Source organism: Bos javanicus, chromosome 10 (assembly GCF_032452875.1).
Source record: "Bos javanicus breed banteng chromosome 10, ARS-OSU_banteng_1.0, whole genome shotgun sequence".
Taxonomy (NCBI): Eukaryota; Metazoa; Chordata; class Mammalia; order Artiodactyla; family Bovidae; genus Bos; species Bos javanicus.
In genome coordinates, this window is record NC_083877.1 from 43,387,466 (window position 1) to 43,402,417 (window position 14,952).

Genomic DNA, 14,952 nt, shown 5'->3' on the forward strand with positions numbered 1-14,952 from the left:
ATTGGCATGTGTGACTATTTCTTGTTAAGAAATGATTTATGATATAATTATCTCAAAGTAGAATTAGTCTTTTAGTTTAATAGAAAAAGTTGAAAGACAATTGCACAACACCACAAACTAATATGGGCATCTTTTAGGGGGAGGATTTACAACTGTATTTATCACAGTAAAATATTTTTAACAAGAATTTTCTTAGAAATGTATCTTTCACCAGGTGGTAACAGCTAATTCATTATATTTAAAATACTTGCTTCTCCAATAATTAAGGAAAAGGCCATATATAATAAAATGAATTCTGGAGTATACTGAACCCCCAAGTAATCATCTGAAAACCAGTGAAGAGACGTGTACTATATCCAGACTCAGGAAGCAAATCCAACCCCATCATACTCACCTCTTCTATTCTCAGCACCAGGAAGAAGCACCTAGAGTTGGTGATGGGACCACTCTGCAGGATGGGGGCTGAGGGCAGCTATGGTTATTCATGGGGTTAGTAACTGAACACTAGAATGGTTAGTTTTTCTATCCTTTTATGTGAACCATTATTGATGACCCAATTTTCCTTGAGTCCTCTTAGTCTTGAGCCATGTTCTCTATTCAGGCAAGCTTACTTAATATCCATGTTACCCAATCACTCCATCTCTGCTCTGAGTTTTTCTTACCTGTGGTCTCCCATACCCTACCAGCTGGGCTCTTACCTTGTACTCCTACCCCATTTTCTCTAAGAAGTTTTAAAAAAAAGTCCTACTGCTTCATGAAAACTGTCCAAATGAAGCACGAGAGAGAGAGAGAGAGCTAGAGAGAGAGAGCGAGAGCGAGCATTTGATCCCAGCAAGATGCTTTGTGCCTTTCTCCCTAGGCATAGGGTGCAAATGTCAGGTCAGTTGCCTATAGGTCATCTAAACCATTTGATAATACCTTAGGTTGCAGGAGTCTTAGAGGGAAGACACTTATCTTGATATCATCTGAGCAGCAATAATAAGCTTCCCCTTGAAATCCTCTAGGTTAGGGATCTCATGGCCTCTGGGCAGCCTCCTCCTGTTGTAGTTATTGCTTACATTGTTCTGGATATACCATTTTGGGAGCCCTACTTCTCAAGTGTAGCATTACTGAGGCCATATTCAAGAGCAGTCATGGTTCTCTTTAAAAATAATCACTTTTCTGGGATAAACAGAGTTGATTTCCAATCTTTCTTCTAAGGTATGGATCTCAAATCTTTACTCTCCTCATCATGCCCCTCTGGACATGTTCAAAGACGTGAACCAAAGACAATAAGACAATATTGGGAACAGTAATGCTACACTCATGTTTAGCCAAATCACACAACTCACACTGAGCATACACACAGCTATCTATGGTGTGTATTCTGTTTTATACCCTGGGATGCAGAAAGGATCTAAACTGACTTCCTTACTTTCCCTCAAAGCACAACTACTGAGATCTGGAGAAGGCTTTTCAGCCATTAATATTCTATTAGTCATGACAAAGAGGAATTGGGTTAGTGTTTTTTTTTCAGAATACATGATATGAGGCTATGTTTTAGGTCATAGCTAATATTCAGGATAATTATTATTAATTTTTAATACATTGGTCACTAGAGAAAGACAAATAGCTCCTTAAATATTTTAAATTTCTTATGTTTCATCACATGTAGTGATCCTGTCTGCTGAAGAGCTTTGGTAAGCAAAAGCAATTTAGCCAAAACAGCAAGGGAAAACAGAACACCAGCTGAATACTGGTGTAGCAATTTTGGGCATATCAGTAACTCTGGGAGAGGGACTGTGTTTATAATGGGAATGTGTCAGGACACACTTTCCCTCAACTTGGTCAATGAGCATCATTCTCCTCTGGTCTTTGCCTGGATTGTTTTCTCTTTCCATCTGGAACTGGCTGATTCTGGAGTTGGGGCCTCTGCTTGAAAGAAACAATCAAGAATTATCAAAGCAAAGATTGACTGGGGATCAAACATTATTTACTGAGTTTTGGGTTTGAGGCAAAAAAGGATATTTAAGTGGTGTATCTCTTTTTGACTTACTGAATATTTATTTTATTTTTTCATTAGCAGACACTGTATTAGAACTGAGTAACTAAATAGGAAACATTTAGAGAGAATCTGTCTTATACTATTGATTTTTACACTTTTGAAGACAGAATTTCTTGACTGATTTCAACATGTACAGTGCACTAGAGATTTCTATGGGTGTTGCAGACTCTTTGGAAATGTGTAGTCTTTGAGGTGTTAATTTTGGAATCCAAAGAGGAAAAGCAAATTGACAGGGGTTCCTTATGACAATGTACATTAACCCAGCTTCCTTTATGCTCTTGTAGAATTCTTGGTTATCGTCCTGTCTGGTATGAAAAGCTTCATAACTTAAGCAGCCTTTGGATACTAGTTCAACAAAATGGTTGTATTTCAGAGCTAAATAAGGCAAAATATGTCACTACGAGTTGCACAAGTAGCATTAAAGATGAGTTCCAGTTCAATTATAAACAAGCTGTAAAATAATTTGTTTTCTTGGGAGGAATTTAAAGAGACCAAGAAATGAATGAAGAAGGCGAAGTTTCCTTAAATGATCTAATAAGCACCCCAAGTCACAATTATATCCCACTGGTACATAATTTACAATGAAAGGTGGTATTTTAATCTTTCTTAAGTGTGGCATTAATTGCAGTTGAGAAGTGAGAAACAAATCTGTTTTGAAAAGCTCCTTTTAAAAGAAGAAATGAAACACCCTCTTTCCACCATGGGACAGTTGCACACTCTGTCACCAAGTCCTCCATTCCAATTTAGAACATCAGGTAATTATTTATAAGAAAACTATTAATACAAAAGGGTGGATGCAAAAGATTCCAAAGGACTAAACTGCTCCCCAGATGGTCAGATACAAAGTGCATTCCCCAGAAGCAAAAATAGGGTTTGGATCCAATTCAGTCCTATGAAAAATCAGGAAATTCCCTGGATGTCATACATGTTGTCAAAATTAAAAGGAACAAAATCTCTTTTTTCTCTGGGCTTTGAAAGCTATCATTATGCCTCTCACTTTGGATTTTGTAAAATCTACCCAAATTTGTTCAAGTATGATTTACCTACCTTGAAGAATTTGTCCTGGAAATGCATATTCTTCTAAGTAAACACAATTTTGGGGGGAGGTGGTGGGCTGATGCTCAGAGTGAGAAAGAGTAAAGCACAGGCAGACAGGAAATATCTCCAGTGGACCATATACTGTTCTTTATTTGATCCTTTATTAACTATTCCTATTAGTGTTGAATTTTCAGTATCACAGGCAGCCTCTAAGAACCACTATACCCCTGGAAGATACGGGAGGTGGCTACACTTGTTCATAGCATTTACTGAAATAATTAACAGCTTTCAGCAGTAATTTTGAAGAAAACCAGGGTGTATTAATTGTAAAGAATTTAGAGATCATCTGTTCTAAGTTTAAAGTGTTAGAGACAAACAACACCCTGCCCCCCAAACAAAAACAAAACCCTGAAGTCCAGAAAGATTAAGGAACTCATTTAAGTCACACTACCAGCTGTGATGTGATTGGATAAGGACACAGGCAGATCAATTCCTGGTGGATACAATTTTGGGGGTGGTAAGGTCATTGGTCTCTTTTGTGCCTTGGAAATGTATAAAATGTAAGGTTGATGCTATAGGCCATGGGGCATGTATTGGAGGTCTCAGGGGTGACCCAGCTTTGTGTAGATGATCTAATTATCATTCTCCAAACCCTGCATTATACTGAGGATGAATCTTTCTTATCTATATATAGAGTAGTTCTCGGGACTGTGGTGGATACAGATTGAAAGGCAAACACATTACCCTACCCTTTGGGATTCTGGCCACATGGGATGGGTGGACTGAGAGCAGGTAAGGTTCTTTTTCTCCCACAAGGTTACATCTTCTCTTGTGGGATGGGGGATGTCTTAGCGCAGCAAGGTTTAAGAGTACAGTACCTACCCCGGCCCCTGATTACTATAAAGTATCTGCAAAGAGGTTGTGAACAAAGGCATCTGGGGTCATGCTGGGCCTACATTCTGCCAACATTCTGCCTGCATCACTGACTATTCTCTGGGTTATTTCCTATGATGTGTGGGAGAAGGCGCTATCACACTTGAAAGGGAACTGTGATGCTGAGAATCTAACGGGGGAGAAAAGGGCATTTTAATCTTTATGAATAACCTCTTCTATGTCCCCTTTTTAGAAAGCAATTTCTAAGATATCATTTCAAGAATCCCAACCCTTTAGTTGTCATTAGATAAAACAATCCTGGAAAGTGTTGGGCAGGTGGCTCCTGTGGATGTTCAAGAAAGAGGATGCTTGAGAGCACATTTTCTCTGTGCTCTGAGCTCCTGTATGTGGGCAGCGCTGGAATTTACAGCCTTATCTACAGCCTAATTCTCTCCTGATCACTGATTATTCTTCCCACTTGGCCTCACAGTCGAGATCTGGAGGGCTGAGAGCTTCTGTGAATAAGTAGCTCTTTGGTTTCAACCTGAGCAGGGCTCCCAGTTCCAGATCTCACTTGGTGGGGTCCTTCCAGGACCTCAGAGATGCAGCTCTGACATCCTTTTCCTTCCCAGGCAGCAACTGGTCACTGCCAGCTGAAAAACGTCCACACTGGGGAGAAACTCAGCCTGGGCAGGTGTGTGTGTGTGTGTGTGTGTGTGTGTGTGTGTGTTAAGGAATGACAGCCATTCCCACATCTCTTTCTTAAAGCAGGAATATTACTCTTTAGAACGAAACTCTAATGTGACTCTTTGAAAGTGTTAGAAGTCCTATTTCTGCCTGGGGTTTCTGGATGAATACGTGAAGCAGCTACACAGTACTGCTTCCACAAGCTGTTTTCAGACGTTTAGCAAATAGACTTAGGATAGTTTTCTCTCTTTCCCTCCTATTGGTTGAGTGCAAATAGCACTGTTTTAACGTCAGCATCAAAATGTACTGTGCTGGGCACTGGAGCTGAAAGGCTCAGGCCTGACACGTCATTTATCCTCTCCTGGGCTCCATTTTGCCATATGTAGAGTGGGAATAACAAGAATAATATTTTTCTCCCAGAGTGTGGTAGGCAGAATAATGACCTGCCAAAAAAATGTCCATGTCATAATCCCCAGAATCTGTGACTATGTCACCTAATATGGCACAGGGAACTTTACAGATGTGAATAAATTAAGGATCTTGAGATGGGACATTATCCTGGACTACCAAGGTGGGCCCAAGGGATTTAATCACAAGGATCCCTTATAAGAGGAAAACAGGAGGATCAGAGTCAGAAAGAGATTGAAAGATGCTATGCTGCTGGCTTTGAAGATGGAGGAAGGGGGCATGAGTCAAGGAATATAGGTGGTTTCTAGGAGCTGGAAAAAGAAACAGAACAAATTCTTCCCTAGAACTGCTTCCAAGGAATACAGTCCTGCTGATGCTTCACTTCTAGCCCAGTGAAACCCATTTAAGATTCTGACATCTAGAATTGTAAGGTGAAAAATCTGTGTTGTTTTAAGCTACTAACCTTGTTGTAATTTGTTAAATCAGCAATGAGAAACTAAAACACAGGGTAAATCTGGGATGCTACAGCAAGAGGACAGAAGAGAGGTTTAGACACTAGTGATGGGTACAGAGGTACAAAGTCTATACAGTGGTCTTAGAATAAACAGAAAAGAATCCTTATGTTTTCCTTAGGCCCTTACAGAAAATGGATAGCTTTTATACAATTCCTCCACTGAATTTCAGTATCCTAAAAATATTTGCAGACTTTCACGTTGCTGTCATTTTTACAGAATCTTTTAAAGGATAATGAAGAAAGTTCTTAGAAGCTCTACACAAAATGAAATAGGGCTTATTATCATAGTATTTGGTGAGGGGAGGAGGAAGTACTTATATTCCATAAAGCCTTCTGAGATATACTTGAATACCCTGTTACCAAGAGTTCCAGAATACATACTGACTTTTAAATGTACAATGTGGAAATCATTCTAAAATACATTACATACTTTCTGGCTTTCTTAATCTGAGCATATGCCCCAAGAACATTCGCTTTTGATTTTTTGGATTTTTCAGTTTTTCCAGTTACTTTCTTTGGTCAAGGCTGCCAATAGCTTCAATTCACTTTTATACCAAATTCTTCTTCTCTCTGCTAATGTGATGCCTCCAATCTGTTGCACTCTTTGCAAATGAGTCAATGAACTCTATGGAATTGTGGGTAAACTAAGAGTAAGTGAGAGCCAAGTGACACCAAGGGCTCTGCTGTGAGAACATCACAAAAGCTTCTGTATCTTTTCTTTTTCTTTTTTTTGCCAATCATAGGTCATTGTTGCTTATATCTTGATTCTAAGATGACTACCCACGTTGTAGGGTGGATATCTTAGTTCTGGAGAGACGAGGGGGTACCATAGTTTTTTGCCACTCTGAGCCAGGTGCCATGAGATTCAGGGAGGAGGAAGAATAAAGCCCATAAGCTCTAGGGCAGGGCCATGCTATGTGCATCTCTGTGATCATGAAATCGACATGCTCAGTTAATGTTTTTGAGTGAATGAGGATTCCTTTGCAAAGTCAGCTCAAGGCATATTTTGAAGTCTTTGCCTTGCGTACAGTTATTCCTTCTGTTTAGATTTCTCTCTCTCTGAGAAGTCTTTCCTTCCCTTTATATCATATTCATTTTCCCTTCAGTATGTTGTATTTCATGTCACTATTAGATGCAAGACAATCATATTTTCTATGAAAATATGAATTAAAAACCTTCTCTTAGAAACGTTTTTACTTTTAGAAGCTGCTTGTTAGTTGAAATTAAATTCTAAATACTAGAATTAAGGTGATATTAAAAATGGAATAGCTCATACATTTCTTATGTAAAATCTGGAAGCAATTTGCAAACATAGATCAAGAGTCTTTAAAATGTCCATATTCTTTAGTAATTCTTAGAATGTGTCCAAGGAAAATGATCTTTTTATGCAAAGGGTTGTATTTTTTGCACAGAAGGTGCAACTCTCTGTGCTTTAATTTCTTGAAGAATTGGTGAGCTTCAGCTTCTTTTCTGCTGAGAAGGCTGCATGAAGTGACTCCCTGGCTCTGAGAGCTGAGGGGAGTCAGGGAAAGAGCTTTGACCAGCCAGATAATAGTATTAGTGAACTATTTGAGTGCTAGGAATATTATCTTTGGTCTACCTTATTTTTTTCTCCAGATTTTAAACAAAGGGGAAAAAAGTACAGTCTGTTTAGATAGGTAGGAGAAAAGTAGGGGGAAATAAACAAAAATTTTCTGTCCTATTCTCACCCATGTCTAAATATTTTTTGGCAGGAGAATAGACTTCAAGACACAGAATAAGCCTGAGGACTTTATTAATGGAGCCTTGTTATATAATATTTTAAACAAATACTCTTTGCAGATGGTTTCAGAGACTGTGACACAGCCATCATGGATATCAAATGAATCATTTAGAAATACATATATAACCAGGCTATGGGCCTTATTTTAAAATTTCATTAAAATTCTTAACTGCCTACAGTTAAGCTTATTCTTCAGTCAGGGCACTTTGGTTTGGATCTGCAGCTGGACTTATTCTCATGGCAGTTTTAAGTCCATGCCCAGGAGCTTTGCTTTCAGGGAACTAACTAAGCTTGAATTCAGGTAATAATGTGTTTTCCTTTCCTGATCTCTTTTGATAACACATTCTTTATACTTTCCATTGCATTAAATTACTTTCCATTGTTTTCCTGATCCCCTTACACAAATCATGTCTTCCTTACGGTCCCTTTCCTTTTCTCACAGTGTTCACCGTAATTTGTAAATATGCAATAGTTGTGTGTCTATTTCTTTAAGGCTTGCCTCTCTTCCTAGACTGTGAACTCCGTGACATCTGGGGTGACCTCTGCTCAACATTGTATACCCATATCATAGCATACAGCAGACACTTATCAAATAATGCCCAACAAATAGACAAATATATTTGCTTTGAAAAAAAAAAAGGTCAGAATTCACAACAAACAATGTGGACATTTGCTCTCCCCCACATAATGTTTTACCTTTAGGTCAGCAGAAGGTTTTGTGATAGTTCAAAGGGTTAAGTGACAAGTGATTTCAACCTTGGACTAAATGCATGAAAATACAAGTTAGACTTGCTATCACATATGAAATTGTACCCTTCTGTGATACAGACTTTTTATTTTGAACCTTGGAAAGGGGTTAACTCTTGCTAAAAAAGAACATAAAAGATTTTGTTAAAGTAGAGAGCAAACCAACCATCCCATCACCCACAATAGCAGCAAAGAAAAAAACCTCCAAAGTGAACCTTTTCAGGAATGGTAGGAAATGAGATTAATAAAGTATAAATTCAGCTAATGTATCGAAACTCTGTTAACAGCATTTTCTCATTGATTTCTAAAAAACAAAAATGAGGTATAATTCTTTAGGTCTATATTTTTCTCAATGGTTACAGACTGATCAAACCTCTCTTTTTTTAACAAGCTATTTGCTATGTTTTTTCTTGCTTTTTAAATCTTGTCTTACTGTTGTAATGAATTAGAATGAGGGAGAAACAAATAGAACAAACCAAAGTTATGGAGAAAGTATGTGTGTGAACTTTATTTCATCATGATAAAATCACTTCTGTGCAGTAACAGAGAATACTGACATCTACACGATGATAGGGTGTTCTTTGTATTTAGATACATACCTTATATTTGTACACAATATATAAAATTCATGGAGGAAATTAATTTCTACAGTACAGTTTCTTTGTTGGAAGAGGACTTGTTCCGTTAGTTTCTTTTAGAAAATGACCCCCAGTTCTGTGACTGTGGTACCAAGGATCGCAGTTCCAATCCTGTAATTTATTAGACACCATAATCTTATGAACATTAATCGAAACTTAGAAACTACATCCTCCTGCAGGATGAAAAGAGAGACGTAAGTGCTCAGGCTGCTATGCTATAACTGATTTTAGCAGAATAGTATGACTTCCATGATGCATTATGAATAGAAATAGTTTTCCCTTAGGTCTGGTGAACAGAGATTAATAACATTGCTACAAATTGTCTGCCTGCTCTGATGGCATGCACTTCACTCTTTAATCAAACTGCTGTATACACACATGGGAAACCAGGCCATCCCCCTTGAGGCCCTTTTGCATGGCACCTAGGAAGGCTCCTGGAGGGCTTTAGCACTTAGCTTTGGGAAGGCAATTGCTCTCAAGCTGGTAATTCTCTTCCCAGAGAGAAGCTGCCAAAATGAGGGTCCCAGAGGAGGCTTAGCTACCACATCCCTATAACCCAAGTCAGGGTAGGTCACGTGGGTTTGTCCCTTTCATTGAATTCTTCTCTTTGAGTAGCATCACTCAGACACACAAGTGCTCCCTAAGTGTGGTTTTCACAGCTAGGGGCCTTGCAACCTTGCTGTGGGATTTAAGTTGTGCTTGTTTTTAACCATGTGAACCATTTTAGAGGGTGACCGGCACATGCTGAGGTTTGTGGGAAGTGGGAGAAAACGCCACCACAGTTCTTTCAGCTAACATTTTGAATGTGAACAAAATCAACATAATTAGCTCTGCAGAGGGAAGTTATGGAGAATGCCATGGGACGGGGGTGGCTCCTGTGATTAAAATGACACCCAGAAGGTCTGAAAATGCTTTGGCACCGACCACAAATTCCTCACCATAGGTTTAATCTCATGTGTGACGATTGCTTTTAGAGTGAAAATGTGAAGTGGCTCAGAGGTTATACCTGGCCATCAAATCCAAGCCCCTCTCCTGAGATGGGTGGCTTGTTTCTGATGACCAAGATATTTACAGTATAGCCAAGAAGCAAAAGTTCTCTAGAGATGGACCTGTGCAGAGGGCCCAGGCAGGCTAACTAAGCCTAGAGGGACTGGCAGAGGTGAGAATGGCCAGGTAATGCCGAGGTGCTGGTCTCCTCCTGTCTGGTGCCCACAGGGAGCCTGGTCCTGGTGCATGAAGGTTAACCGGGAGTGGCCAACAGGCCCTCTTGGCATAGCCCTGGGCCCCACACCCCTTGGAAACACATTCAGTTGGATAAATCCACAGCGGAAAGGACCTTGGCCCCACCCTCAGATACGAGCAAGGGCTACAAAGCAATTTAGAATCCTCTGGGCAAAACTGGCCAGTGATGTGTGTCGTGGACAACGGGAGCCTGCTCTAGAGCCTAGGTAACATTCGCCTCACACACCGCGGCACATTCAGGCCTTCACTTGTCAGCTTCTTCCGCTGCAGCTTATTTAGAGTGTTATCAAAGGAAGCCGCCGGCCCAGGCCATTGGAACTGCTGCTGTGGACACTTTGGTCTGATCCCGTCCACACACCATGAGCTCTCTAAATGCAGGAGAGAAACAGCGGCTCTGTGCCAGAATGCAGGGCAAGTCATGGAAACACTTGCGAATGTGGGCAGTGGTGGGGTTACCTCCGGGCTTGCCAGCCATTCTAGATGCCTCGCAGTTCTCGCTCTGAGGGATACTGCTGAAGGGCCTTACCCTCGGACGTCTGCAGGACCAGCGTCTTGCTGTACTGGCTGACTCCCGTTTTGTTGAAGGCCTTGATGCGAGCATTGTATGTGCTGTTGAAGTGAAGACCATCCACGGTGCACATGGTCTCCTTTCCAACATATACTTCCTGAGGGTCAGAAAAGAACGGGCCACCATTTAACTCTAAACTTGGCTCAGACAGTAAAGAATCTGCCTGCAATGCAGGAGACCTGGGTTTGATCCTGGGTTGGGAAGATCCCCTGGAGAAGGAAATGGCAACCCACTTCAGTATTCTTGCCTGGAGAATTCTGTGGACAAAGGAGCCTAACAGGCCACAGTCCATGGGGTCACAAAGAGTCAGACATGACTTAGCGACTAATACAATACTTTGTTCTAAGTTATTCAGGAGGCAAGTGTTGCAGGATGGATAAGAGAAGGTGCTTTGGGGTCTGCCTGATCTGACTCATCCTGTGAAATACTGGGCTCTGAACTGACCTCTTTTAGCTTCAGTTTCCTTCTCTGTAAAACTGGGACAAAAAAACCTATCTTGTGAGGTTGGTGTGTAGATTATATAAGGTCATATGTGCAAACTGACTAGCATAGTGCCTTGTATTTAGCATGGGTCTGTCAGCTCACTGAATGCTAGTTATTAGCAAATAGGGCTTCAAAGATTAAAACTGGGTATTTGGGGTCACAGGAGTCAGACAAGACTGAGTGACTAAACCACCACCACCACAGATAGCATTATCCTTATTAAGCTGACATTTATTCAGTATATTATACCTACTGAGCTCTTTATTCACCAGTATGATTTATATTAAAAAACAGGTTTGGAAACATGAATGTGGTCTCTCTGGTATGTTTATAAACCACTGATAGCTTCAGGAATTGTCACAAAGATGACATGCAAAGCAAAAGAGTTTCGAAGTGCAGGAAGGGAAATTATGACTTTTCAGATTTTTCCTCATAGTACAGAGGGAAGAGGGAGGAAACAGGGAAGGGAGGAAGAGTGATATTTCAAAAGCTTAAAATAAATCCTAGCATAATGCATCATTAGCATAGGTTAGGTATTTATCTCCCTCTTTAGCTGTACATGTTGCAACATTACGCTGATGCAATGAGTAAAGATAATTTGAGTCCAAATTTGAGCACAGCCTCAAAATGACATCTCCTTAGGGGGATGCTAGGAAGACTGGTGGCTGGGGCTTCAGTATGCTAAGAATTTTATACGAATGATCCAAGTGGCTCTTAACAACAATGCATGAGGCACATGTTATCATTAAATGGCAATCCACTCCAGTACTATTGCCTGGAAGATCCCATGGACAGAGGAACCTGGTAGGCTACAGTCTATGGGGTCGCAAAGAGTCGGACACGACTGAGCGACTTCACTTTTACAAATGAGGATCTGAAGGCTCAAAGAGGTGAGAAACGGGCACATTCCCACAGCTTTAGGGGCGCGGTTGGGACTGGAAGGCAGGCAGCCTGATTTCAGAGCTTGCAGGACTGTAGGTACTTTCTCTTCAGAAGGGAGGGGCAATTGCTGTTCCGGGACTCCTTCATCCTTCTTTGATGGGACAAGGATGAAGGCCTCAGATGAAGGGTGTGCAGGCCCTGCTAGGTTGGGTCTGAGGTTCTGAGGTGGGTCCTCTGTGGTCGTCACCAGTTTGGTTAAGAAGAAGTAGGTTTGGCAACCCACTCCAGTATTCTTGCCTGGAAAATGCCATGGACAGAGGAGCCTAGTGGGCTGCAGTCCACGGGGTGGCAAAGAGTCCGACTTTGCGATTAAACCGTCAACCAGCAGGTTCTCCACTTACCCGGAACTGACCGCCATTGCCGTCATCCAGCTCCAGAATGTATCCTTCCGCGGGCACCGTGGACAGAGGCGGCTGTTTCCAAGACAGCGTGGCGCTGTTGTTGTGGGTGCAGCAGTCCTCCAGCTGCAGGATGGGAGTCGCTGGGACTGGAGAGGAAGCTAAACAGAAATTAGTGTAACCCTGACTTCTGTGGAGCTGTCAACACTTCAGCATCTAGGAATGCTCAACACCCACTTGTAAACAAGTGGCTGGACTAAGTTCCTAGCCTGGGGAGCGAGGGAACCTGAATAGGATCTGCCTCACAGAGCCTCCAGGCGTTCACAGCGGGCGTTTCCTACCTTAACCAGAGGGGAGACGACTGCTGTATTCTCATCCCCTTCAGCATGGAAGGCCTCAGCCCTCAGGGAAATGTTTGCCGTGTCGTCCGGATTTCCCATTTTGCCCACTAAAGCCTAGCTCATCCATAACATGGTTGATACATGTATCGTAAAGTTACTCTGAAACTTAAACTGCATTTAATAAAATGGGGACTGCCTATGCTGAGAAACAACTCTGAAACCACTACGTACATGTCTAAGTTTCTTTCATTTTTTATTAGTGATTCCACTTAAGATTTTGTGCACATAACTAGCTACAACTGTGGATTTGTGAAAATTTGGTACCAAGGGATACAAAAGTGATTTCTCAGTTTTGAAACTTCTGAGGAATTTGACAGCATTCGTTCCAGGTAGCTATGCCTTGAAACGGAGAAGGCAATGGCACCCCACTCCAGTACTCTTGCCTGGAAAATCCCATGGATGGAGGAGCCTGGTAGGCTGCAGTCCATGGGGTCGCTAAGAGTCGGACACGACTGAGCGACTTCCCTTTCACTTTTCACTTTCATGCACTGGAGAAGGAAATGGCAACCCACTCCAGTGTTCTTGCCTGGAGAATCCCAGGGACGGGGGAGCCTGGTGGCTGCCGTCTATGGGGTCACACAGAGTCGGACACGACTGAAGTGACTTAGCATAGCATATGCCTTGAAAATGGCACTAGCCCAAGTCTGTTTTTGTGTTGGTGTTTAGCAGTCAACTGTGAGCCGGAGAATACTATGGGAACAGATGGGGGCTAGCAGGGAGGGTCAGAGTGTCCTCCTGACCTTGTGAAAATCTGTCACAGTGTTACTAGTCTCAATACCCCCTCCCCCTTCTGTGCTGAGTCTTGTATGAAAACTGCAGATTAATAGAGCCTTCAATCATATAGACATACAAATATCAGGGAATGAATAATCCTAGTTCCTAAGGTATGAACTCAATTGATGAATCTGGGAGCAGTGTTTTCACTAACTGCTTAAAAATTGTTTTCAGCACTAAAACATGATTTTATTTTTGTAGCACTTTTAACATGGGAAAGAATGGTTTGGACCACGTCCAGGGACATTCAGATGAACAAATGTTAATTGTGGAATACTTGGTATGCTGTACCAAAACTGAACTCAGAGTGTCATGCCCTAAATTAAATCTGTTCCTTGCCAGTCACCCCAACTAAGAAGAAAGTTACTTTAACAGCGGCTTAGAAAAAGGTTTTATGGTGGATAACCTAGAAAACAAAAGCAGGGACTAGAATATAAGAGATGTAAAGGTGAAGCAGGTCTATTATGCTTAAGAAGGCTGATACATTACAAGAAAACCATGTCTAAGTTAACACATCAAACATAATTAAATCAAAATTATGACCAGTGAATTGGAGGTGATCAGTTTATGAAAGGAAATCCTGTTTTGAGTTTCAATGGCACAAGAATGGAATCTTATCAGAGAACAATGCCTTTGCAGCCTCAGAGGTCCCAGAACATCTAGATTTGGAGGAAATGCACTGCTTTGGGCTTCCCTGGTGGCTCAGACGGTAGAGAATCTGCCTGCAATGCAGGACACCCAGGTTCAATCCCTGAGTCGGGAAGATCCCCTGGAGAAGGGAATTGCTACCCGCTCCAGTATTCTTTTTTTTTTTCTTTTTCTTTTTTTTAAATTTTATTTTATTTTTAAACTTTACATAATTGTATTAGTTTTGCCAAATATCAAAATGAATCCGCCACAGGTATACATGTGTTCCCCATCCTGAACCCTCCTCCCTCCTCCCTCCCCATACCATCCCTCTGGGTCATCCCAGTGCACTAGCCCCAAGCATCCAGTATTGTGTATCAAACCTGGACTGGCAACTCGTTTCTTACATGATATTTTACATGTTTCAATGTCATTCTCCCAAATCTTCCCACCCTCTCCCTCTCCCACAGAGTCCATAAGACTGTTCTATACATCAGTGTCTCTTTTGCTGTCTCGTACATCAGGTTATTGTTACCATCTTTCTAAATTCCATATATATGCGTTAGTATACTGTATTTATGTTTTTCCTTCTGGCTTACTTCACTCTGTATAATAGGCTCCAGTTTCATCCACCTCATTAGAACTGATTCAAATGTATTCTTTTTAATGGCTGAGTAATACTCCATTGTGTATATGTACCATAGCTTTCTTATCCATTCATCTGCTGATGGACATCTAGGTTGCTTCCATGTCCTGGCTATTATAAACAGTGCTGCGATGAACACTGGGGTACACGTGTCTCTTTCCCTTCTGGTTTCCAAAGATCATACACCATGATCAAGTGGGCTTTATCCCAGGGATGCAAG

At 41.3% G+C, this 14,952-nt stretch overlaps 1 protein-coding gene across 7 annotated transcripts in view; it reads right to left on the minus strand.

The window, feature by feature from the left end:
* Positions 1–14,952, minus strand: part of TRIM9 (tripartite motif containing 9) — a 117,692-nt gene that overhangs the window by 13,282 nt on the left and 89,458 nt on the right. For 4 of the 7 annotated variants that reach the window (XM_061430967.1, XM_061430965.1, XM_061430964.1 and 1 more), the window contains exons 6-7: positions 12,288–12,445; positions 10,480–10,618 (exon numbers count right to left, since the gene is read on the minus strand). In XM_061430967.1, the coding sequence (XP_061286951.1) occupies positions 10,480–10,618; positions 12,288–12,445 (297 nt within the window). Of the gene's footprint in view, positions 1–7,897; positions 10,322–10,409; positions 10,619–12,287; positions 12,446–14,952 lie in introns of those variants that run through there. The other 3 variants (XM_061430966.1, XM_061430963.1, XM_061430968.1) reach the window with 2 other exon arrangements.